At 56.2% G+C, this 22761-nt stretch overlaps 9 protein-coding genes across 9 annotated transcripts; 4 read left to right on the forward strand and 5 right to left on the reverse strand.

The window, feature by feature from the left end:
- Positions 1-126: 126 nt before the first annotated feature.
- N7482_004878 (uncharacterized protein) lies at positions 127-1580 on the reverse strand (the record flags this gene model as incomplete). Its single annotated transcript, XM_056687003.1, has 6 exons — positions 127-552; positions 612-725; positions 784-878; positions 934-1073; positions 1163-1389; positions 1443-1580. 6 exons carry the CDS (start codon positions 1578-1580, stop codon positions 127-129), a joined length of 1140 nt encoding a protein of 379 aa, XP_056542558.1.
- Positions 1581-5024: 3444 nt separating this feature from the next.
- Positions 5025-6910, forward strand: N7482_004879 (uncharacterized protein; the record flags this gene model as incomplete). Its single annotated transcript, XM_056687004.1, has 2 exons — positions 5025-5058; positions 5160-6910. 2 exons carry the CDS (start codon positions 5025-5027, stop codon positions 6908-6910), a joined length of 1785 nt encoding a protein of 594 aa, XP_056542559.1.
- A 384-nt stretch (positions 6911-7294) lies between these two features.
- Positions 7295-8693, reverse strand: N7482_004880 (uncharacterized protein; the record flags this gene model as incomplete). Its single annotated transcript, XM_056687005.1, has 3 exons — positions 7295-7768; positions 7819-7983; positions 8064-8693. 3 exons carry the CDS (start codon positions 8691-8693, stop codon positions 7295-7297), a joined length of 1269 nt encoding a protein of 422 aa, XP_056542560.1.
- Positions 8694-9829: 1136 nt separating this feature from the next.
- On the reverse strand, positions 9830-11133 carry N7482_004881 (putative C2H2 finger domain protein; the record flags this gene model as incomplete). Its single annotated transcript, XM_056687006.1, has 2 exons — positions 9830-9964; positions 10024-11133. The coding sequence occupies 2 exons, from the start codon at positions 11131-11133 to the stop codon at positions 9830-9832; spliced, it is 1245 nt and encodes a 414-aa protein (XP_056542561.1).
- A 2938-nt stretch (positions 11134-14071) lies between these two features.
- On the reverse strand, positions 14072-15614 carry N7482_004882 (uncharacterized protein; the record flags this gene model as incomplete). Its single annotated transcript, XM_056687007.1, has 3 exons — positions 14072-14475; positions 14633-14907; positions 15325-15614. Coding segments are annotated over 3 exons (567 nt in total). The 3' UTR covers positions 14072-14473.
- A 9-nt stretch (positions 15615-15623) lies between these two features.
- N7482_004883 (uncharacterized protein) lies at positions 15624-16094 on the forward strand (the record flags this gene model as incomplete). The annotated part of the gene is made up of 1 exon (XM_056687008.1): positions 15624-16094. The coding sequence occupies one exon, from the start codon at positions 15624-15626 to the stop codon at positions 16092-16094; it is 471 nt and encodes a 156-aa protein (XP_056542563.1).
- A 775-nt stretch (positions 16095-16869) lies between these two features.
- Positions 16870-17814, forward strand: N7482_004884 (dienelactone hydrolase family protein; the record flags this gene model as incomplete). The annotated part of the gene is made up of 3 exons (XM_056687009.1): positions 16870-16882; positions 17085-17132; positions 17207-17814. 3 exons carry the CDS (start codon positions 16870-16872, stop codon positions 17812-17814), a joined length of 669 nt encoding a protein of 222 aa, XP_056542564.1.
- A 636-nt stretch (positions 17815-18450) lies between these two features.
- On the forward strand, positions 18451-21658 carry N7482_004885 (uncharacterized protein; the record flags this gene model as incomplete). Its single annotated transcript, XM_056687010.1, has 2 exons — positions 18451-18660; positions 18719-21658. The coding sequence occupies 2 exons, from the start codon at positions 18451-18453 to the stop codon at positions 21656-21658; spliced, it is 3150 nt and encodes a 1049-aa protein (XP_056542565.1).
- Positions 21659-21921: 263 nt separating this feature from the next.
- On the reverse strand, positions 21922-22704 carry N7482_004886 (uncharacterized protein; the record flags this gene model as incomplete). The annotated part of the gene is made up of 1 exon (XM_056687011.1): positions 21922-22704. One exon carries the CDS (start codon positions 22702-22704, stop codon positions 21922-21924), a length of 783 nt encoding a protein of 260 aa, XP_056542566.1.
- Positions 22705-22761: the final 57 nt, after the last annotated feature.

Below are 22761 nucleotides of genomic sequence, written 5' to 3' on the forward strand. Positions count from 1 at the left end.
TACTTTGGATGCGATATATGACAAAAACAGGCCCCGGATGCGCTACACAGCAGGGAAGCTACAGTCATTATTACTCGCCTCATTAGACACAATCAGGAAGCATCTTCCCTTAGTTCATTGCATGATCTATACACCAGGGTCCTTGTTAGCACTGTGAACGATCGTTTCATGGATCACTTTGATTCCCCCGCCATGACTAGTGTGGCTGCTGGTATCCCAGTCACCGTCGCCAGCAGTGCATGTAGGCGGCTGCTGGCGTGAGGTCGGCAGCATCATCTGCTCATCACTGGTGGTATTCCATTGTGAGTCAGCTGGGAGGGACAGTGGATGACGGAACTTCTTGCGCTTCGCATAGCCGCTGGCATCGCCGTCCGATAGTTGGTAGGCGGGGTCGCTTTGAGAGCCACTCCCTCTGGTGCTTAGATAGAGGCCTGCGTGGCGAGCGACACGACGGAGAAGTGGGTAGATCATCGGAATATTGCCAATGACAACGGCGACGAATGTCTCACGACAGGCCCAGCTCCCGGCTTGCTCAGCGCCATTGGCACCAGCCTGGAGACGATGTCAGAGAAGGATGCCGAAGTGGCGGTTAGGTGGCGGGATGTTCTTACGGTTAAAATCAAAACGCAGCGCAGAATGCCGGCCATCATGACGAACAAGCCGCCGCTGAAAAGAACCAGAAGCTCAATCTTTTCTCGCCAGCGGAGTCGAGCCTTAAAAAGCATCTAGGAGGTTCGCTGTTAGGAGCTTTGTATAGCGCTGGCAACGGAAGAAGCAACCTACCGGAGCGGGGATGCTGATGAGATAGATGTCGGTCACAACATTGAGTACGACGGTCACGTAGATATCGATCTTGGACACGGCCGGCTGGCAGTAGTCTATTCGAGGTCTCGCGTCAGCGCCCAATGTCATCTACGGCATACGATCACTTACTTCCAGGGTCCGGATGAATCTGCCAATTCTTATGCATCGGATAGCAACCAAAAAGAATGGAACAAACAGTTGCAATATACGTGGCAGCAATGAGGCCGTAGGCGATATGAATTCGAACTCGCATGTTGATCAAGCCCGCCCTAATCCATGATTAGCACTGTGGTGGACGCAGGAGAGGCAGGCTGCTTGGTCCACTGTGAGACCTTACCTCTCGCACGGAGAAACTCACGTCAAACGAGAATAAAAGACAGCCATGCAGGTTTTCAAAAGCCACAAGAGTAGCGTATAGAGAGACCAACCAGTCACCTGGACCTTAGAGCCTCCGACACGCAGTCGATATTCCTTCGAGTTGGGAGACAATGCTTTGCGCTGCTCGTCGGTCATGGCATTGTTCGCAAGGCCCTGGAACCATGCGCCCACCATGTATGCAGCGCCCGTCTCCAGCCCGTACACCACCTGTGTCAATCAGCAAGGCAACCCCAAGTTGATCCGCCATCGACCTCACGTACACACGCCAGCAACATCAGATAATCATCTGGCTGGAAATTCCTTGGTCCGACCATGATCCATCTCGCCGCAGTCCGGAGGCAAATGATCACAATGGCCACTGCCAGGAGTGTGAATGCCTCGGTGACAAAGTCGCTCATGGCGGGTCCAAGACTTTGAGGGTGATGCGTTTCTTGCCGGTCTTTCAGCAAACTATGAGACTGTCGCCTCCGGGGGATGCATTCAGATAAAAGAAAGTCAATGACACCCAAGGAGGGTGGGAAGCCAGCCGGGCAGGTTATCTGGAGCGAGCCCTTGGACCTCTCCTTGTCATTGGGACCAGGCCAGACAAAGAAGCAAGTCCCCCCAAACGGTTGATTTATGAACGCCCAGAAACGAAAGTCGGGAAACAGGAAACCACAAAGAGAACCACCAAAATGGATGTGTCCCTTCTCCAAGACACCAATGGCAGAAGTAATCAAGAGGACAGAGCGAAGTAGGAACTGGAAACAAAGACCCCCTCCGAGATACCAGGGAGCAGGGCATCGAGGAGGGCTATGGAACAGGATGGATCGGCTAGCGGCAACGGTTCCGTTCTTGACCCTGTCCTACCGATGACTTGGGCACATGTCGATCAACATATCAACATTCCCGGGGGGAAGGAAGTTTAAGGTCCAGACCACCGTTTTCCATGAAACGCCGGCGCTTTCGGCTCACGGGTCCTGGGCTCTGATGTTTTGAGCTCCACTATTCCCCTGAGCCGACATGAGAGTTGCCCTATTCAGTTATTCAGTAGAGGCGATCGGCGGCCAAGCAGTGGCGCTGACAGCTGTCAGTCTGGTCTGCTTCTCTCCACGGCTGGCTCGTTCGCTAGTTGGCAGCGGAGTACTGCGAGGGTTGACTCTGTCCAACACTCGGCTCATTTCCCTCCTTTCCCTCCTGGCACGATCGGTTACACCGGCAGGGAGGGCCTCGGTTTGATCGTCGACAGGTGTTTTTTTCTTTGTCTGCCCGCCTACCACTAGACCAGCCCGCGAATGGCGAACGCGAGGGACGTCACAAAGCAGCGGATGCAGCCTGGGGTCTATTGGACCTGTCTATAGCCGGGCCAGTCAAAATCATCCAGATCCATAGGCTGGTGTTCAATCCATCCACACCAACCTTCGTCTACTGCGCTCATTCACGGCAGCACGGGCTCTCTTAGGGTTCGGACATTGCTGATCCCGCTGCACGTCGTTCGGAAATTGCACCGGGTTGGCAGCAGCGGCTGGCGTATTTTCCGCTTCTGCCGCCCACCCCCAAGACACACTTCAACAGCCAGGCTATATATCAAGTTACCGACTCTGATCAGTAGCAAGAACATGATATCCAAGTCTGGGTCTATTCAAAATAAGATTACAACATTTTACCATAGAATAGAATGTAATCTTGACATGAGGTCCATCAATATACATATCACCATTCATAGTCATGATGTCCCTGGACATTACGATAACATTCGAGGGATCCTACCTATGTCCAGGGGAGGATATCATATTCTAATAATTTCATCTTGAAGATATGTGGCTACGGAGTACTGAAATCCGAAATTGTCATTGTTCACATTTACGATGGGTTTGGGCGTGGGCGTAAAGCGGCAAGTACGTTCATCCCGTTGGCCGACACTCGGACCTCAATCGTGGACCGTGACCAAGGAGTAGGTGCTTTTTTGACTTTCTGGCTTCTTGCGTGGACGGAGTACTCCGCCGATCTTCTTATCAGAATCCAATCGGTCTATCATCATGATGGAAAACGAGATGCAGTCACCTAGACCGTGGTATGGGCTGATCCTTTATCAGACAAAGTAATTAGGATCCTCGCTCTCGTCTCGTTCGCGTAGTTCGGCCTATTGTTGGGAGCTTTTCCTTGTCGAGGTCCATCACCAGCCAAGTTCCATGTTTCAGCCGCGGATGGAGGAGCGGGACAGCGGGGCAGCGGGACAGGCGAATGATGGCTAGCTCATCCACTCAAGTCCCCAACGAAAAGCGCCCAATGGGACGGGTGGCGGGCCACGATGGAGTACAGAGTACGGAGTAAGTGGGGAGCACAATCCGGTTCTGCACTTTTGCAATCTGGACCCGCACCGTTGAACTCCAATTACCAGTGCCGCTGACAGCTCGGACCCTCGTTTACCGACGACCGTGTTCTGCTCGTGCCGGCTCGGATGGATGGGAATTTGCAGGGCTGCAGAGATCCAACAATGCACTACGGCAGCACTGGGCCGATCGAGCTGGGAAGTCTACTCCGTACATTTCATCCCTTCACCAGCTCGTACGACGGAGTTCAGGGGTCGATCGCCGAGAGCTGGCGAGCTGCATATAATGCTTGACACCCCGACCGAGTCATGTCCAGGTTATGGTTGGTTGGGTTGTGAACCCATTATCGATGATAAGGCGAAGAAATGAAGAGCCACGGACGTGTTGGTTCTCCTCGGCGTCGGACTGTTGCACCACGCAAAGGTCTTCCACCTGTTCCAAGTACCGATTGGTGAAGAGGCCGTAGTGCCCGCTAGCTCAACGCATTTGGCGCTCCAGCAGGTTTTCGTGTGGCTATTCATAGGCTGCAGAGGGGTAAACACTCACTCCTTTCGGAGTGAACAGAGGGGTTGTCGGGCTCCAAGGGGAAGAGATGGTGAACTATAGGAATAGAACAGGGATCAGAAAGGTTAGGAATCCTCCCCCGACACGAGCTGGCAATGCCGGGCGGCGCATGTCCAAACGACGGAGACTAATTTAACTTTGTGGACCGTTCTGTTGGGCTGAACAAAGATTGTAATCGACATCCTAATCCGAATCTTGAACTGTGAGATTATCGGGGGAAACGAAGGGGGGAAAACCAGACCAATCCAAACATTCCACGGGCAAGGAACCCCCGTCCGGGCCGCTTTGGACCGGCTGCATGCCAAGGGCCATCGACTGGGCCGGCCCCTGGCGAGACGCGCAGGTGGAAACTTTGGAAAAAGCTTGGGGCTGCCGGGCGTCGTTCTGATTGCCTGGCCATGCTCAAGTTGGTGCTTAAGCAATGTCTTCATTGACTGCCATATACCCTCGGTCCCCGGCGTAGTGTGATAGATGCGAACGACGCCCGGTGGGTGCCGTGTATGCCGCCGTGGCGCCCCACCGAAGCTACTTTTCTTTGAAGCCGTCCCGGGCTATCTGGGGTGGATGCATTAGCCCAAGCCCTAATCCGCTGTTGCGCGTCATTTCCCCGGTAATGGCCCTTTTGACAGGCCCATTTGGACAGCTTTGCGAGTCGACTAGTGCGCCTACTTCGGCTAGTCAGTCCACCGGCGCTGGTGGGCTACAAAGGCGGTCCACGTTCTCGTTCTTTTTTCCCTTTGACCCTTCCCAAGGCGGGGTGGTGTGTGCATTGGATTTCTTGCGCTCTTGGTCATTTGTTTTTCTTTGTCTGCCTCTTTTCACCGGGGTCGGTCGCCGTTCGTTCGCCAACCCGTGCATAGCCTCTCGCCCGCAGGCATTCCCGCTCCTACGAGTCAGTCGACTTGGTTGTCCCCGTTCACCCTCACACAGGCGGTTGTCAGATTATAGACCTCTTCGCATCCCAATATGGAGAAGGTAGACTTAGTGGTGGTTGGCGCAGGTGAGTTGAACTGCCATTGGGGCTTTCGTTGGCGTTATGCGCAAATTGGCGCCTCGCTTTTTGCAATTGGCCGCATTCTGACGGAAGGTAACTCTTACCAGGCTGGAGTGGCCTCGCGGCCATGAAGACCTATCACGAAGTGAACCCCGATAGCAATGTGTTGTTGCTGGAGGCTGCCGACTCCGTTGGCGGAGTCTGGGCCAAGCACCGGCTGTACAAGGGGCTGAAGTCGAACAACCTGCTGGGCACTTACGAGTTCAGCGATTTCCCCATGGACGAGGCCACCTTTGGCGTGAAGCCCGGCCAGCATATCCCCGGCGAAATCATTCAGCGCTACCTTGAGGCATATGCGGAGCGATTTGGCTTCCGCGACCGCATCCGCCTGGGCCACCGCGTGGAGACCGCGCAACACCATTTGGATGGGACTTGGCAGTTGAAAGTGTCGCATGAGGAGAAATTGGCCCTCATTGACACGAAAAAGTTGATCATCGCCACCGGAGTCACGTCGCAGGCATATCTGCCGACGTTTGACGGTCAGGACGCCTTTGGCGCGCCCATCTTCCACTGCCGCGATATGCTCCAGCATGAGGCCAATGTCTTGAAGGACGGCGAGCGAGTCACGGTGTTTGGTGGCACAAAGTCCGCTTGGGATGCGGCGTACGCATGTGCGACGTCTGGGATGCAGGTCAATTGGATCATCCGCGAGTCCGGGCATGGCCCCAACTGGATGGCGCCGCCCTATGTGACGCCGCTGAAGAAATGGCTGGAGAAGCTGGTGACGACCCGCTTCTTGACCTGGTTCAGTCCGTGCATTTGGGGCGATGCCGATGGATATCCTCGCGTCCGGCGCTTCCTGCACGGCACCTGGTTGGGCCGCAAGATCGTCGATGCCTTCTGGGCGATTCTGGCCGATGACGTGGTGCAGCTCAATGGCTTCAACAAGCACCCCGAGGTCAAGAAGCTGCAGCCGTGGATTAGCCCCTTCTGGATCGCCTCCTCGCTCAGTATCCTCAACTACCCGACCGACTTCTTCGAGCTCATCAAGGATGGCACAATCAAGGTGCACATCGCCGAACTTGACCGCCTGTCCGACCACACCGTGCATTTGTCGACGGGCGAGGAGCTGAAAACCACCGCGCTGATCTGTTCGACCGGCTGGCGCGCCACTCCCAACCTAACGTTCCTGCCCGAGGGCATCGACCGCGAGCTGGGCTTCCCCTGGAGCAGCGACCCGCTAGATGAAGAGATGGTGAAGGCGGCCGGCGAGGAGATTCTGCGCCGGTTCCCACGCCTGCGTGATCAGCCCACTCCCAATCCCAAGTATAAGCCGCTCAATGACCAGGCCGAGGCGGCTGTCCCGCACCCATTCCGACTGGTGCGCTTCATGGTACCCTTGTCGCAGGTCAAGGAGCGATCACTGGCGTTCATGGGGATTCCCATGACGATCAACACCACGATCATCGCCCAGGCACAAGCCCTGTGGATTTCCGCCTACTTGGGCAACCATCTCACTCCGACTGCTGTGGAACACTGCCCCGCTGCTGTACGCGCGGCCTCCGATATCAAGGTCGAAGAGGATGCGGAGCTCGATTTGGCCTGGGAGACCGCTCTGCACTCCGAGTTCGGGAAGTATCGCTATCCCGGTGGCTTCGGTCGCCGCAATCCCGACTTCGTCTTTGACGCCATCCCCTACATGGACCTGCTGCTGCGGGACTTGGGCCTGCCGCACGAGCGAAAGCCGGGCCTGCTGGCACAATGCTTCAACCCGTACGGCACGGAGGACTACAAGGGGTTAGTCGAGGAGTGGAAGGCCAAATCATCCGGCCATGCGGTGGGCCGGTTTGACCGTTGATCCGTTTGGTTTGCACCTGCTTTGCTGTGCTGCATCCTTTGCTCCTCGCGCTCACCGCTAGATACCCTATTTCCCGCTCCTCCTGTCCTTGAGTTCCGAGGGGGTTTCACTTGGTTATAATGCACAATCTCGAAGCCGAATCTCTCCGAGATAATTTTAAATGGATTATAGACATTTCATTTTCTGCCACAGAAAGTAGTTCTTTGATGGATCGCATTCTAGCGTCTACCGTGATCAGTCTTTTCTACCTAACAATTTCCTGTTCGAAAGATGCCAGTGGGGCGTTGTTTCCGATCGCAGTTTCTCCCGCGGGGCTCTTTTTATAGATTGTCCCGGATTGAGAACTTCTGCTCGTGGTCCTCTGTAATCTCAAGTCATGGATGTCTATGCCGCGACAACAAACTGTTCGAAGACCGCACTCCCATGCAGCTGAGACTGCGTCGCGGCATCGTATCCCGGTTTGCCTCCAGATTGGACCACCTCCCCTGCCATCTTGCCTGCCCATCGGACGTAATACTTCCCATCCCCCGCCACGACTGTCCCTGAAACGTTGGCTCTCAACCAACCCGTATCCCCCAAGTCAAACTCGAGATGAAATCCATCTGGCACATCGCCTGCACGCGGTGGGTATCGTGCACTAGTTCCGAAGGCCCCCGTAGGCCGAACCGAGAGGAGAGTGGAATTGCAGGACGAAACAAGCACTGCGCCATTGCGCGCGACGTAGCCACTCACATAGGCCATGTGGGACGGATCATCCACCGCCAGATAGCTAAACCACACGACCGAGTAAGGGCCGATATGTCCGTGGCCCCAGTACCAGCTCTGGACCGATTCTTCGAAGGGTCGATCAGACCAATTCTATAGAGATTCAGCGCTTTTTATTCCCGGTGGACCCTGTCGACTCCCACCTTATCATGATAAGCAGGTCCCTGGAAACTCAAGCTGGAACCTCGAACTGTGATATCCACCTGGCCCACTGCATCAGGCTTGAGGGCGACCCATCCCATATGAGGCGCGATTTCCAGGGTTGTTGTTCCCGGTTGAATACTGCAGGGCAAGTGAGGCCCAAGTTCCTATTCCCCTGATTGATTAATGGCCGGCTCCTGAGATGATACATCGTTCCTAGGGAGATGGGCGATGTGTTGGAACTCACCGAGCTCAAGCTAAGTCGCCCTTCGACCTGCATTTCCTTGGATGAAACAATAACCTCGTACTGGGATAGATCATCCTTGGGAGCGGTCCAGCTGCACCCAGTAGATGACCAATTTCCTGAACTCGGGGGGTTTGCACCCTCCCCACCAGCAACTCTAGCAATGGTCGCGTGGAGATAATCCGCGAAGACGGTCCCATTAGCGAACGATGCCCAAATATACGCAACCAGTACCGAAGTCTCATTTGGTGGAAGCCATGGGAACGCGGCCGCAGTCGACGTGAAGAATATGAGAGCCAATGACTCGCGAGGATCGGTCTCAGAGACGGCATCGAAGTACCACCAGTCAAACACGGATGAATTGATCGAGCGTACTTGAGGAGAGTCGAGAGTCAGCAGCGCTGTCGTCTCGAGCTTTGATCCAGCAGTGGGGATGGTAAATCGGGCATGAGCGGTTCCATTCTGGACCTGGCTGGGGATGCCATAGCTCCAGCTGCGGACAATCGAGTCCACTGGCCCATCGGCTCTCGGATTCAAGAGTCTCCCAGGAAATGCAGAAACCCTCCCTGTAAGGCTGATACAGGCAACCAGCCCCCAGAAGAGAGCTTGAGTCAGCGACACGTCACTCTGCATAGTGGGATGAGTACCGGATAACGAACGGAACATGAGGAGCGATCGGGGAAAAGGTATTGAACACTGGATTCAGATCAGCGAAAGACGACCTGGTGTGCAAAAAGCGAACGAGCTCGAGATGAACTCCGTGGGAAAACACCAGACGAGAGAGCTTGCAGCCGGTCCTGCCCGCCCCTATGTACCCTGGCGGCATGGGAACATGTTTGTGCTGCTCTGTCTGGTCGGGAGAATATGCGAGGCAGGATTTGCCTGGATGTCCCCACTCGATTGTGACCCTGCAATAAGAGGCTTGGGGATAGAGACCGCTCCTCTGCCGCTACAGGAGCCACCTAGGTCTCGGGTAGGTTGTGGTGCGATGCCTCCATGGAGACATGGAAAGGGCTCAATAGAGTGAGGCTGAATCGTGGGGAGTGGGTTTAGGGAGGGTGGGCCTCCCGCGAGAGATCGACTGCCAATCGAAGTGGAGAGTGGTGGGGGGAGCTTCTGGAATCGGAGTGGCTGTTCCATTTCGAATTTCGAAGGGCCGATGGGGGCGTCCGAGACCCCGTTCCCGGCACGGGCCTTCATGCAGCTGTCTCCCATCAATCAGAATCGGGAGCATCCCGCCCATGCCCGGGATTCGTAGGTACGGTCTAGATCCACTGCCCGAGGTCACAGAGTAAGGTGTGTCCCATGTCAAATGATTCATGCACAGAGATTGCTATATACCATCCAACACCGTGGACTCACGGTCCATTCCCGTCAATTCAACGGTGAAACCAGGTGCTCACTCGCTCGGTTCAAGTCACAAGAAATAACGATCAGTACACACGTCACACATCAGGCTAAAAAAAAAAAAAAAAACAGTAATCAAACAGAAAGACAAAGATCAACCCATCCCAAAGATGCCCAAAGTCACACCCTTCGCCGAAAACAAGTCGAATAAAAACGTGATCCAAAATCAGAAGTGAAGGCCGACCGTTCAAAATAAAGAATCCATCAAGAAGAAACCCCGCCGACTCCCAAGGCCGCTTGTAGTTACACGATCCTTCATTCTCGCCCCAGGATACATACACAGATGGGGACTCAATGTGAATGAGGAGACGAATCGGATCTGAAATGCCACAGGCATGCAAAGCGTAGTCAGATGAGTACGCCTAGGTGCGCCCGTTCATCACGGGGCTACCGTCTTCGCTTCGGCCTTCGCCCTTGACGGTCCCATCGGTGCCAGTCTGGTTGCTGGTGGCATCCGAGTCGCCGTCTTTGCCGCAGCCTTTCACGAGAATGTGTCGCTATGGGGGGTTCGGGTTAGTCGAGGTCTCAGGGATCACAGTTTTCATATCAAACACACCTTCAATGCATCCTTGCGCGAGAAGCTCTTGTCGCAGTGAGCGCAAGGGAAAGGCTTTACCGCCAGATGAATCCGCTTATGACGCTTCAAGTCATGATTGCGGTTGAAGCTCTGGGGGCATTGGTCGCACTTGAACGGTCGGTCGGCGGCCGGGCCCGGAAGGCCATGAGTGGCGGGATGGGCGCCATACATATGCTGGGTATTGGCGACATGTCCACTGTTGAAGCCGGGCAACAGACCAGGCTGCATGCCACCCATCATCGACATGGGGCTGTTGGGACTATGGACGTTGGTCATGACGGGACCGTTCATGGCGGGCAGGGAATATGAGGGCCATGGCTGACGGGGGTATGCCAACGGCGGCTGTCCGCCGGGACTTTGTGCATGCATGCGCGCCCCGGGGTGGATTCCCAGCCCGGCGGAACCGATGGGAGCAGGTCCGCCGTACATGGGGGAGAACCCGGTCTGATGAGCGGGAGGAGCGCCATAGAGGGAGTGCAATTTCTGGTTGTAAGGGTCATTGTGTGGCAGGGGTGCAGGGGAGGTGGCGGGGCCGGGGTGATAAAGGCCCATGGAGACAGAGTGCGAACCCGGGGGAATGGTCGAGGGTGGCGCGGGTAGGGCTTGCGGGAAGGACGCCATCGGAGGCGCCTCAAACGGCTGAGACAGCCCGTCTGTTGTTGGAGGAGAGGTCACAGGCCCAGAACGAGCCAGCCCGGACGGAGAGAATGAACTGCGTGCGGAATACGCGGAATTGACCCCCGATGCCCACTGGGCATGCGTGGCTCCTGGCGCTCCGTATGGAGTGGTTCCCGACCAATACGCCGGTGGCAGGTCTGAGGAGACGCCGGTTGAGACGGCCAATGTGTGAGAAACCGTGCCGGATTCCCCCGACTGATTGGTCGCAGGCGGAGTCAACAAGTTCCCCACGCTCACGTTCGCTGGGGGATGCGAGGAGGGTGGTTGATTCGGGTGTTGCGAGTATTTGGGCGTGATGGCACTCGCCAGGCCGAAGGGCGGCGGGGGGAGTTCAAAGCTGGGCAGCGTCGGTGCAGCCGGGCGACGGGAGTTAATCGGCTGGGAGCCTAGGACATCCAGCCCCGTTCCCATTCCCGGAGCAGGTACTGCCGGAACTGCGAGAGCCGCCAGGTTGGCCGATGGAGCTCGCGGGGCACCCGCGTACAGATCGGATTCGGGGAGAGAAGGATGAAGGTTGGTGGGCAAAGACCCAGCAAATGAGTCGACCGGGTGCAACGTCCAGTCTCGACCACCAGGAAGGGCCCCCGAAGGGCTCGAAGGATCCAGGAGGGGCGAGCTGTCGATCGCTGGGGGTCGCGATCGGGCGAAGAGGAGAGTCGGAGGACTCTAGTCGATCTTAGACGCGTGGGGTGAGGGTATGCGAGGCCGGCCACTGGGCAGAACGGGTTTGGTGGAGAGCGAGAGATCGGCAGGATAGATCGTTAGAGGTTTGATGTTGATACCCGGAGGAGGGAGGACACCCTTTTGGCGCGTCAAATACCCACAAAGAGCAGAGAGAGGGGGAAAAAAGCAAGCAGTGGGGAGGTCCGCGCGAGACGGGAGAAGAAAAGAAGAGATCACGGCCGAGGATAGCGCAAGTGGTGCATGATCTCGTTTGGTGAAGGAGTCGTGGGCCCCGATAAGATGCGTGGAGGAGGAGGAGGAGGAGGAGGAGGAGGAGGAGCAGCAGGAGTAAGGCAGAACGGAGAGACGCTGGAGCTGAAGGGAAGCCGGGATGATTGCAGCTCAGCAGAAGCTGTCGGAGGAGGGCGAGTGGGGAGAGAAAGAAAGACAAGCCGTGGCGTTGGAGAGGCGCAGAAGCGCGGGGAGGGGAGGAAAAGCGAATTATATACGGGCGTTTTTTTGGTTCAGCAGGCGAAAGGGAACGGGCCAGGGAAGAAAAAGGAAGGTGAGAACAAGCGAGCAGATGAGAGGAAGTAGACTAGCGGTAGTTCTCGGTAGGGCCGGGGAAAGGGTGGACAGCAGGGGAATGGTCAAGCCCAAGCAAATAAAGTAGGCCAGTAGACTAGTAGTGTTTCGACCCCCGTGGATTAATGGCACTGGAATAAATAGAATCAAGAGGTAAATAACGGGGGCCCGAAAGAATGGGGGACAATCGCGAAAAATGGAAATGCAAAATGGAGCCACGGTCGGCGATGGTCTGGCCAGCGTGGGGAACCAGGACTTTGTCGGAGCTGGACCAAAAGAATGATTATCAGGGTTATTTTTGTTTTTTTATTATTTTGTGTAGTCTGCGTTGGTGATCGGAGAGGTCTTAGGGGGGAGTAGGGGAATCTGGTTTTGGGATTTTGGGTTTTGGCGACTTATCGGTCGGAGAAGGATGAGTACGAGGATTCCCTCGCATCTTCGGACGGTGGATGGTGATGGTGATCGAGGGACAAGCATCATGGACCCAAAGACCCAGATTTGCTGACTGCTCGGAGAGGGGGTGTGCAAGGCAACGTGGTTGACAGGCCCTAATGGACCTACCGCGACCCAGTTGATAGCCCCATTGCCCGCGGGTGCCCAATGGCTATCCTGCATCGTTCCCCCTAGCCACGGTTAGTCCCTCCTATACCGCGCGCGCTGCCTCGCCTATCCGCCGCCGGTTGGCTTTTCCGACCTGACTCGATCGAGATCGTCTCTGTATCACTCGATCGCGATCGCCACTGGGAGGCAGCGACAGGTGGGGTGCTTCTTTTCATAGATATGATTGATCTCTATAGCTTGAATTGACATGACCACTGCCATCTCGTCTTTCTTTTTGGGCGGGGTCTCTCCATTGTGCTCGATGTCTTGTACTTTGAAATTAAATTCCAAAGGGGGGAAAGGGGGGTGAGAAAGAGGCCAAAAATTAAAATTAAATCCACGAACAAATAAGGAAAATAAGGGAGGGGGCAAATCACCCTGTCCAGAGACTCATAGGCAAGCGAGAAACAGACGGAGGCTCTGGATGTCCCCTCCTTCCTCCTTGCGTCCGACTGATCGCGCGAAACAAAGATAATAATAATAATAATAATAATAATAATACTAATAATAATAATAATAATAATAATAATAATAATAATAATAATAATAATAATAATAATAATAAGAAAGAAAAGGAAAAGGAAAAAGAAAAGAAAAGAGACGAAAAGGTAAGAAATTGCCAACAAGGCATTGGCGCAGGGACTTCCGGAAGGGAATCAGTGAGTCTGGTCCACTCTCCGGCCTTCACCCGGCAACCTGGATGGAAATTTCCGGAGGACAGTTATCAGTTAGGAAGAGGATACGGAGTACGGAGTAATTTGGGATGGAGTACGAGGGATTACTATGAATCACTATAGATTGTGAACAACGCAGATATGGATGGCTCATGGCACTGGGACGATAGACACAGTTCGTCCGGTGAGATTCCTGCCCAATAATCCACCCATACACCCGTCCAGACGGTGTACAGTACATCAACAATACACCAATGGAGCGCGTGTCAGGAGCGCGACGCACGGACTGGACCGGAATGGCCAGAATACGAGCCATGGGTGGTCTGGAGCATCTGCTGGCAAAGGCAGAGACAAGCGAGCTGCGCCGCCCGCCATTCGCCCGCTGGCTCTGACCTCCCGCACGCGAGAGCTAATCCAGTTTAGTGCCGGCCAACCCATTCCCTTCATGCCGGGTCATCTGCAAACCTTTTTTTTTTTCGCCCCCAACAGCCGAGGGAAGGGAGAGGAGCGTAGAATGGACAGAGGAGAGGACCTTGGGAAACTCATGGGATGAAACGAGCAGAGGGCAGGTGACCTGCAGGATCGCTTGATTGGGTCGGCCTCCCAATGCCATCGCGCTTCGCATTTTCTTTCATCCGCCCCCATGTTGCTTCTTTTTCTCTTGCTTGCAGCCCGTTTCTTGGGGCCCGATTCTGGATCGAGTCGCAGTCCACCTGAACCACGTCCATGCGTGCAATTATGGATATAGTTCTGTCGTGTGAACGTCTGATACCGGGATGGCATCTCCCACGTGCCACTCATCACGAATCTCCCATGCCCGCGATATACTATTCCGACGGAGTAACGGCGTACTCCGTACTACGGCTCGAACGACTTAGCCTCCGGATAGTCCGCTTTTGAGTCGTCCCAGTGACCAGGATCAGACCAACCGTGGCACCCATTGGTGCCGCACCCCCCAACACCCCCTCCGCCCCTCCCCAGACTGCCCATAACCTCCAATCGCCATCCACCCCAGCTCGCTGGGTCCGGTCTGTTCGCGCGCGGCGCGTGCGATCGGGGGTGGCGTGTGGAATGGGCTCATCCCGCTGGAGAGCTGGGTTTAGAGCCCTCCACACAAGTTGAAGCCCCCATGCAGAACCTGGTCGCATCCACGGACGCGTTGCGATATCTGTCTTATCGGCCAATAGGTGAGCGGCAATTTCATTTGGTTCCCGAACTCTGCACGGGCGCTCTGTTGACAATAGCTTAAGACGCAGCAGCGGAGAAGGAGGGCCAAAGTTAATCCGCCCTGTCGATCGATGTGCATACCTCCGTCTCTGGAGTCCAGGGAGACTGGACGTCTACTTCCTGTCCTTTCATGAGGAGGTTATACCTAGCGGGGAACCTACAGTACTGGACCGGCCGGGCTGGACGGAAGGACGAAGCAAACGCGATGCAGGTCGGACATTCGACATACTGCAGCCGACGCGAGCCACACAAACTCAAAAGGGAGCGAGAGGTGAATGAATAGGGGGGTCCGATGCGAACAACATCCCAAAGAAAGAAATGAGCAATGAAAAGGAGATAGCCCATCGACGAGCCCCGCCCCTCGTTTTTGCGCCGGGCCTCGCTTCTGGGCTGCATGAGAATCGCGATCGGGGCCGTCTGCTGTCGCCTCTCGTCCCTTTCGTCTCCGGTTCAAGCGTGCATACTTCGAATCGGAGTCAGTCCCCTCATCACAGAAAGGCGAATCCACATCGAAATCGTAAATTAAAATAATCCTGTATAATCCTGTTGGAAACAATAAATCAGTTTTGATGATTCTTATTCTGCTGATAGGAATTGGCTGTCATTGGTCGACTACGAAGGGGGCCCGAAGAGAAGAGTAAGCAAGCCGAGACTAAAACCCCCTAAAGTGCCACGGTCACATTCTTAGGAGCCCCATGCCTCCGCCCTTCGTCTCCATGTCGAACTCCTGTGATAAGCAGCGACGTTAGGGAGGAGCCCCGGGAGGAACCGTCGTATGTCCCTCTGGGGCAGCACGGAGGGAGGAGGAGCAGTAGTGCTCCGTCCACGATGCTAGTCCATACAACAGTAGTACCCAAGCAACAACGCAGTCTCGCGTGATCCGTCCGAGATGGGATCTGGACCCCTGCCGTGCACTCCGTTCTCCTGCCCCCGACCAAAAAGGAGACAATAGAGAGATGCTTGGTAAACATCCAGGTCCAGTTGAAAGCTGGCCTTGGTCCGCCCCCGCCCCGGTTCGAAGGCGTCGATCATGGCTGTCCGCCTCGCACCGTTCCGTTCAGGTCCAGCATTGCCCGGGCGCGGCACGACGATGGTTGGCAGCCGATTTGCCGGCCGTCTCCAGTTCTTATGCAAGGCGCCCATGGTGTCAAGATGACAGCGCGCGAGTGGATCCGGGAGATGGTTTGTCGCGGGCTGGTCGTTCGTGCTGGGCTCGAGCCATGCGATCGTCGCCTGCGTCGGTCCCTGCCGATGTGGCTTCGGGAAGGCTTCACGGCTGGCGTTCACGGCTGGACGCTGGACCAGACTCCTCCAACGCCCCCCGACAGGGGCATCGACCTCGCCTGGTTCAAGGGCGGACGCGGGAGATCTGCATTCTTTATGATCGTGATCGGTATGTTGGAGTCCGAGAGGACGGAGTACGGATCGACTCGCGCGACCGTCGAGACCCGGTCTCGTGATGTCGTGGGGTCCTGGATTCGCTTGTTTCACTGGGTTAGTAGGGTCTTCCCGATCAAGTCCCTGATCTTTATGCATTCCCATTCCCAGCCGACCAGACCGACCGGCATCCTACTAGCTGAAGTCGTGCAGGTCGGGGCTGGGGGCAGGATGACCGATCGATGAAGCCAACCCAACCGGCACAGACGGCCAAACTGCATGAGAAATCGAAAACACGCACCCAATCATGCAAGTGCAGACTCTGTCAAGCAGCCCCTCCTCCGCAGAAAACTTCTCGACGCTCTACACCGATGCATAAGCGCGTGGGACAGTCGACGTGTCGTGCAGCCTGACATGCGCGGATGAGGATGACCTGGAGAGTGACCTTGACTTCGACCTCTCTGGACGGTCTGTGAATGTGGACGCCAAGCTCGCCGTGTGGCGCGTGAAGGGTCTTTGTCTCGGCGTCCTCCGTAGATACATAGGTACAGATTGTCTATGCTTTCGGTCCCAGTCTTCAATTCCTACCCTGTCGAGCCTCCGTGCCCAAGATATATCCCACCCCCCGCAGAGGGAAGTCGGGCGACCTCGCAACGTTTTCTGCTCACTCACTTTTCTGGGCTAGTACCCCATAGATCCTTTCCCCGATGGTTACGAAGGAAGGATTCCTGCCAGCAGATACCTGGTTGATCCCATGGGGTTCGCACCAGGTGGGTTCCTGTTTGCGACGTCCCCTCGCTCCGATGACGTCGGGTGGGGTCGCCCCCGCGCCTTTCGTCCCCTCGCGAACTACTGCGTCAACTTCTCACCTCTTCAGCTCACCACTTCAGCCCCGACGGTACGTGGTTTACGCCTGGAACCTCCCCAATACGCTCTGACGAAACGTTCGCCGATAGCCTCTCGCTTCGCAATACCTCACCTCACCTCACCTTTGACCCCGATTCATCAATCCTCGGCAAATATGTCTGGAATCAGTAAAGCGTGCTGCTCGTTCGTTCACCGAGCCGCAACTTGCAGGATTGCGCCCCATAGCTGACTCGTCGCAGGATCCCTCCCGTGGTGTCCAAGGGATACCAGGCCAAGGGCGCCTATCAGACCATCAATGGCCTGAAGACCTGTGAGTGTGATGAAGTCCCATCAGCCGGACTCTGGACTGAACCCCCCTCCCCCCTGCAGATGTCACTGGCCCCGAGTCGGCCTCCAAGGCCATCCTGGTGGTGTACGGTAAGTGGGATCCCTCCCAGGTGGATGGTTCACGTTTCATGATTGGCTGATGGGCGGTTTGTCTATCTCCCTAGACATCTTCGGCTTCTTCGACCAGACCATTCAGGGTGCCGACATCCTAGCCACCTCGAACGAGCAGAAGTACCGCGTGATCATGCCCGATTTCTTCGAGGGCCACCCCGCCGACATCTCTTGGTACCCGCCCAAGACCGAGGAGCACAAGGAGAAGCTCGGCAACTTTTTCTCGACCCAGGCCGCCCCGCCCAAGACCCTGTCCAAGATCCCCAGTATTGTGGCCGAGGCCAACAAGCTCGCGCCCGGCGGGGCCTTTTCATCCTGGTCAATCCTGGGCTACTGCTGGGGCGGCAAGATCGCCGCGCTGTCCGTGGGCGCCGATAACAAGCTCTTCAAGGCCGCCGCTCAGGCCCACCCGGCCATGGTCGACCCGAATGACGCCAAGAGCGTGAACGTGCCGTTCGCGATGCTGGCCTCCAAGGACGAGCCGGCGGACGACGTGTCCGCGTTCAAGGCGAACCTACAGGTCCCCAATCACGTGGAGACCTTTCCAACTCAGATCCACGGCTGGATGGCAGCTCGGTCGGACCTGGAGAACCCAGAGGTGCGCAAGGAGTATGAGCGTGGTTACCAGACCGTCCTCGAGTTCTTCCACCAGCATTCTTAAAACTTGGCTGGAATGGGCAGGCTGCCTAACGATGCAAAGCTCTCTTTCTCTAAAAGCCCTGCCAGAGTATTGGGCGGTACTTGGGGGCCTACAGCTTGTTCCGTAGTGTACTGTAGCAATTGTTGGAAATTGTTGGAAAAAACAGATACGACCTCTCGGGAGTCCAACCTCGAGGAGCCGCAAATCCACTCGTCCTCTTCATTCTCCAAATTGAGGGACTTGAATCCTTAATTCTTTCTAAGAGATCTCCTGCCACCGACCCAGTGTATGCTGTATTATTGTATAGTCGTCGTGTCGAGGTATACGTGCAACCGCTGGACGAGGCAGAGCTCTCCGCCCGCACTGCCGTGCCATCCACCGAGTCCAGCCGGCGATCCGCCGCGAGCCGAGGGACCCCGACGATCAGCGCTCGGGAGCCGAACGGAAAGCTCTCCGATTTTTGGGCCACGTTATTGACCTGTAGTCCACCTTCATTCTCAACCTTCTTCTTCAATCACATATCCTGCAGTTGAAAGGCTCCTGCGCGACAGCGCGAACTGACATGCAGATGGTTTGTGTGGTCTGTGTGGTCTGTGTGGCCTGAAGCTCTGAAACTCTGAAGCTCCGAAGCTCTGAACACTAGCGCGGGAATTCTTGATGTCATTCATTTTTGGGCGTCGCCGGGCTCAATCAGACGTGGCTGCCGGCCACTCTGATGCTGGCTCAAGGAAATCAAGCCGAGAGCACCATCAACCGTCGAGCGCTCTTGGGACTGAGGCGACCGACTCCGGAATCTTTCATGGCTTGTTTCGCAAACGCAGCGACAGCGACTTGTGTTTGAGTTCGTCTGAGCATGCCAAGCAAGTGGTAAGATCGTTGCTAAGCTGCATGTCTTGGATATATACCAACTGAATGAAAGCCTCAGACGCGACAAAACCTACCCCGGCTTAATATCAAGGACCTCCCGACCCGGGAAAGAGGACGTGAGGCCTGCCAGCATGGCCCTAGAGATTCTACTCCCAACACTCCAAGGAGCCCAGAGCCACTACCTGCAGCAGCGCACAGCGAACCGAAGCAACCGGGAAACCTCCAAGACTACCTGGAATATCGGCTCGACACATCAGGTCTGCCTCATGATAGCACTGAGAGCGAGGCGTCTTCAGCGCGTGGATCTGTCTTAACGACCAAGGATGTGAAAGCCCTTTTCTCGGGTGCGCCTCACTTCATGCTGGAACGAGGCAAGCATGGCCGCTGGTATCCGCAAGTGATCTTCCCGTGGGATGAGCACAATCCTTCCATCCAAAACCGGCTGGATCGTAAGCTATTGTCCCATGCGTCGTTCACTCTCTGTACTTTGCATGCCCACCTTCCCGTCCCCGACGACTGGGCTGTGATGGGGGGAGTGCCTATCCCCCTGCAAGATTGGCGCCGAACCGGGGCTTTCAAACGAGCTACATTTGATGTTGGTGTTTTTGAAGTTCCCAACATGCTGGGCAACAACGGAAAAGAGCCAGGGACCATCGGATTTCGAAACTTCCTTGAGCTCTCGATCGCGGATCTTCTGAAATACACTGGGCCTGAAGAGCCTAAGCACTCCCCTAATATGCAACGGGTCCAATCCCTTTCCGCCACTGAGGCTTTCGAGTTGATGGATCAGTATAACAAGCCATACTCCCAGTGCCTTAGTGGTGCGGTGTACGACCGACACAAGCTCATCCGGGACGGCCCCGCGGGATGGAAGCGCATCGGCGTACGCGATATCAACCTTCGATATCTCGTGCAACGCCTCGACCAGCTACGGCAGTTGCGCCTCGACATACTACGACAAGGGTCCACAATCACGATCCTGGACATTGAGACGCCACCGGAACTGCACAGCATCCTACACACACACTTTCTTTATCCTCACCCACCTTCCGCAGTCGTCCAGTCGGGCCACCCGCAAAGTCTGAAATCCCAGATCAAAACCCTCGCCACCGTGCTGGCAACCCCAGGGGCCTGGCTCGATTTCAGTCTGCCCGAGTGGCGATTCCGGGCCGGTCAGATCCTGTGGGAGGTCCCCCCGCATGGGGATGGCGATTGCCTTGAGTTGCACGATTGCGCATCCGGTACCGCCAAGCAACCTTGGGTTAACTCTGGCATGGAGCGAAAGTGGCTGTTCGTCCAAGTGGTTCTGGCAGCGGAGCTACTATTCCGGCTCGATGCGTTCGTACGCGTGGGCATGCTGCACGATCCCCATGGCGGCCAGATCACGGTGCACGAGCTTCAACATTTTGAACAGCTTCGAGAGGGAAAAGTGAATTGGGATTTGATCTTTGTGCGCCGTTTTCTTAACAGTCTGGAGGTCACTTGCGATGCGACTACGCCCACCCCTTCGTCAGTGGGTGGATTATCCCCAGCATCAGCATCAGCATCAGCCGACCGATCTCCAACACCACCCACCAAACCTCATCGCTTTTCTCTGTTCGATTCTCTCAGTCGCCGAATTTCCTCCACGCAGGGTGATGATGTGCGGTCGGCCTGGCAGTGCCAGGTCAGCTCCCCGTATGTGCGACAGCAGCTGGAGGGCTTGTACATCTTCGCGGAGAATATTGGATGGCCCAAAGTCGACGCCCTCCGATCTCATTTCCAGACGCTGTCGAATAGTGGCCAGAGCCTGTTTACTCCGAATGCTAATATAAGTGACCCATGCTCTTCTGGCTGGAAGACGGTGGTGGCGAAGGATCAGATGTACAGCCGCAGCCGCAGCCGTCGCTGTGTCCAGCTGCGCAGTTCGTGTCGCGAAGACCACGACCCGCATGCCTCGGAAGTCTTAGGCTGGATCTCTCGAAGCTGGCTCTCCGGCTTTGTGATTCCTGGTGAGCCAATCTGTCATCTCCTCATCGGGACGCTCTTGGAAAACGATCCCGATGTGATTGAACGACTCGGGCCCACGGCCAATCTCTACGGCGGCTTTGTCTACGAAGGACGCAGTTACTGGAGCAAAGCGAGCATTGTGGGACGTGTTCTATCTAGCCTCGACGGGGCCAAAACCTGCATGGGGTGGGTCGGTAGCGACGTGCTTCCCCGCGATGAGACAACACTGGAGCCATTGAACCCAGGCTGGTTCGAGGTACTCATGCAGAAGGCGATCCGCGGCTCCGGCAAATCGCGCATCAAACAGGGAGGCAAGCTGGCTTTGGAGTCGTCGCCGCTGGGCATGGGCGATATTACCGCGGAAGCCTTTACCCTGCCGGTTGACCAGCCGACGTCTGAGTCTACGAAGGTGAACCTGGTCCACTTGACCTTGTTAGTTCGTTCGCCGTGCAAGCGAGGCATCACGGCCTGTGACCAGGCTTCACTGTCCTTCTCCCTGCAGAGCGACACTATGCCCTCCGCAACCACCGCCTCGTTCCCGTTGAAATATAACGTGCGCTTCATCTCTGCCCATGAATGCTGCCGGCCGCTGGGGGTTACTGCTCACCACGAGGACGTTCCTCGGCCGCATGACAGGCAGCAGCAGCAGCAGCAGCAGTCAGCACCTGACCAGGGCAAGTACCGGCGTCTCCCAGGCCATCCGTTGCATCGGTCGTTCCCATACCAGCATGTCTCTCTCGACTCCCTCTCGCAGCGCCCCGCGCCCCAGCTGAGCTCCGCACCCGCCGGCCATCCCGAAGTGCTGGTTATCGACGCGCGCGGGTGTCGCGCTAAGGAGACCTTCGTGCGGGCATGGTGCGCCTCAGTTGGCTGTCATGCTGTGATCGGGCGAGCGGGGAGGACGTGTGTCGCGTGTTGTGTGCGGGAGGCGAGGGCGCTCGAGGTTCCGGTCGTGGTGCGCGTGGGCGAGCCGATTGAACTGGGCAAAGCCCGGAGGAGTGAAGAGTGAAGAGTGAGGAGTGAGGAGTGAGGAGTGGGAAGTCGCTCTGTTGACCCAATGCCGTCATTTCAGGTCCCTTCCGAGGCAAATCGGGGGCTGTTCGTCCGGATGAGGGGTGACCAATTGCCCCCATTTCCCCGTGTTCTGCACCTTCTCCGCGGTGGCCAAATCACGTCTTTGCAGGGAGGGTCTTGATGAGGAGCCATCCGGCCAGGATTTTCATCTGACGCGAGTGATGTGGGTTATCTGGCGCGTTCTAGATTTAGTCATGTTTAGGTAGGGAAGAATAGTTTAGGGCAGAGGGATGAGGAATAGAAGCCGGAGTCAGCATCGTCCGCATCGGCCGCATCGGCACCTGCGCCCCAGTCCCACGAGTTTCTTCCTGAAGGAGTCGCAGGCGTTTCATCGGGCGCGCAAATCCCAAGCCAAGGGTACCACATCCAGCGGGACCACGCCCCCTTTTCAGAACACAAAACGCTTTTGGCGGCTTTTTTGGGTGCTTCTGGGTGGCCACGGGTTTGCCCCGGAACGGCTCGCGTGGAAAGATCGCGTGGAGGGGAGATTATCATGGTTGGAGTAGACCGCACAGGCGTCCGGGATTTCCGACTATCAGCTGGAGGCAGCCATTCAGCCATTCCCGGAAGACCCAACGCCCTAGAGAGGCCGAAAGGTGACAGGCGGAAGAAGGGGGGGGGGGGGGGGAGGAGCCCTTCCGTTTCTCGCAGAATACCACCTTCTGCTTCGGCCGATCCAAAAGAACCCAAGCAGTCTCCATTGATAGGGCGCAGACGAGCGAATGGGGAGGGAGGAGGGGAAGGGGAAATGAGCTCCAGGGAAGTTTTTTTTCTTGGGAGGACGCGTAAGGCAGGTTGCAGGTTAAAAAGGGAGACCCAACAGCGGAGCCGAGCCTGGCCGGATGGGGTCAAGGGCCCGGGCATGGTGAAACAACCGGGCCTCTGTCGACTCGCGCGCTCAGGACCAGTCAAGTCCCTGCATTCGGGTCCACAGGAGGGCTGAGGGCTGAGAGATGGGATTTCCCCGAGGTAAGATCTCATGGTGTGTTTCCGGTCTGTTTCCGGTGTGTTTCCGTTTCCTGTACTTCGCCCTGCAGA

The sequence above is a fragment of the Penicillium canariense genome, assembly GCF_028826845.1.
Source record: "Penicillium canariense strain IBT 26290 chromosome Unknown utg000003l_segment0_segment0, whole genome shotgun sequence".
Taxonomy (NCBI): domain Eukaryota; kingdom Fungi; phylum Ascomycota; class Eurotiomycetes; order Eurotiales; family Aspergillaceae; genus Penicillium; species Penicillium canariense.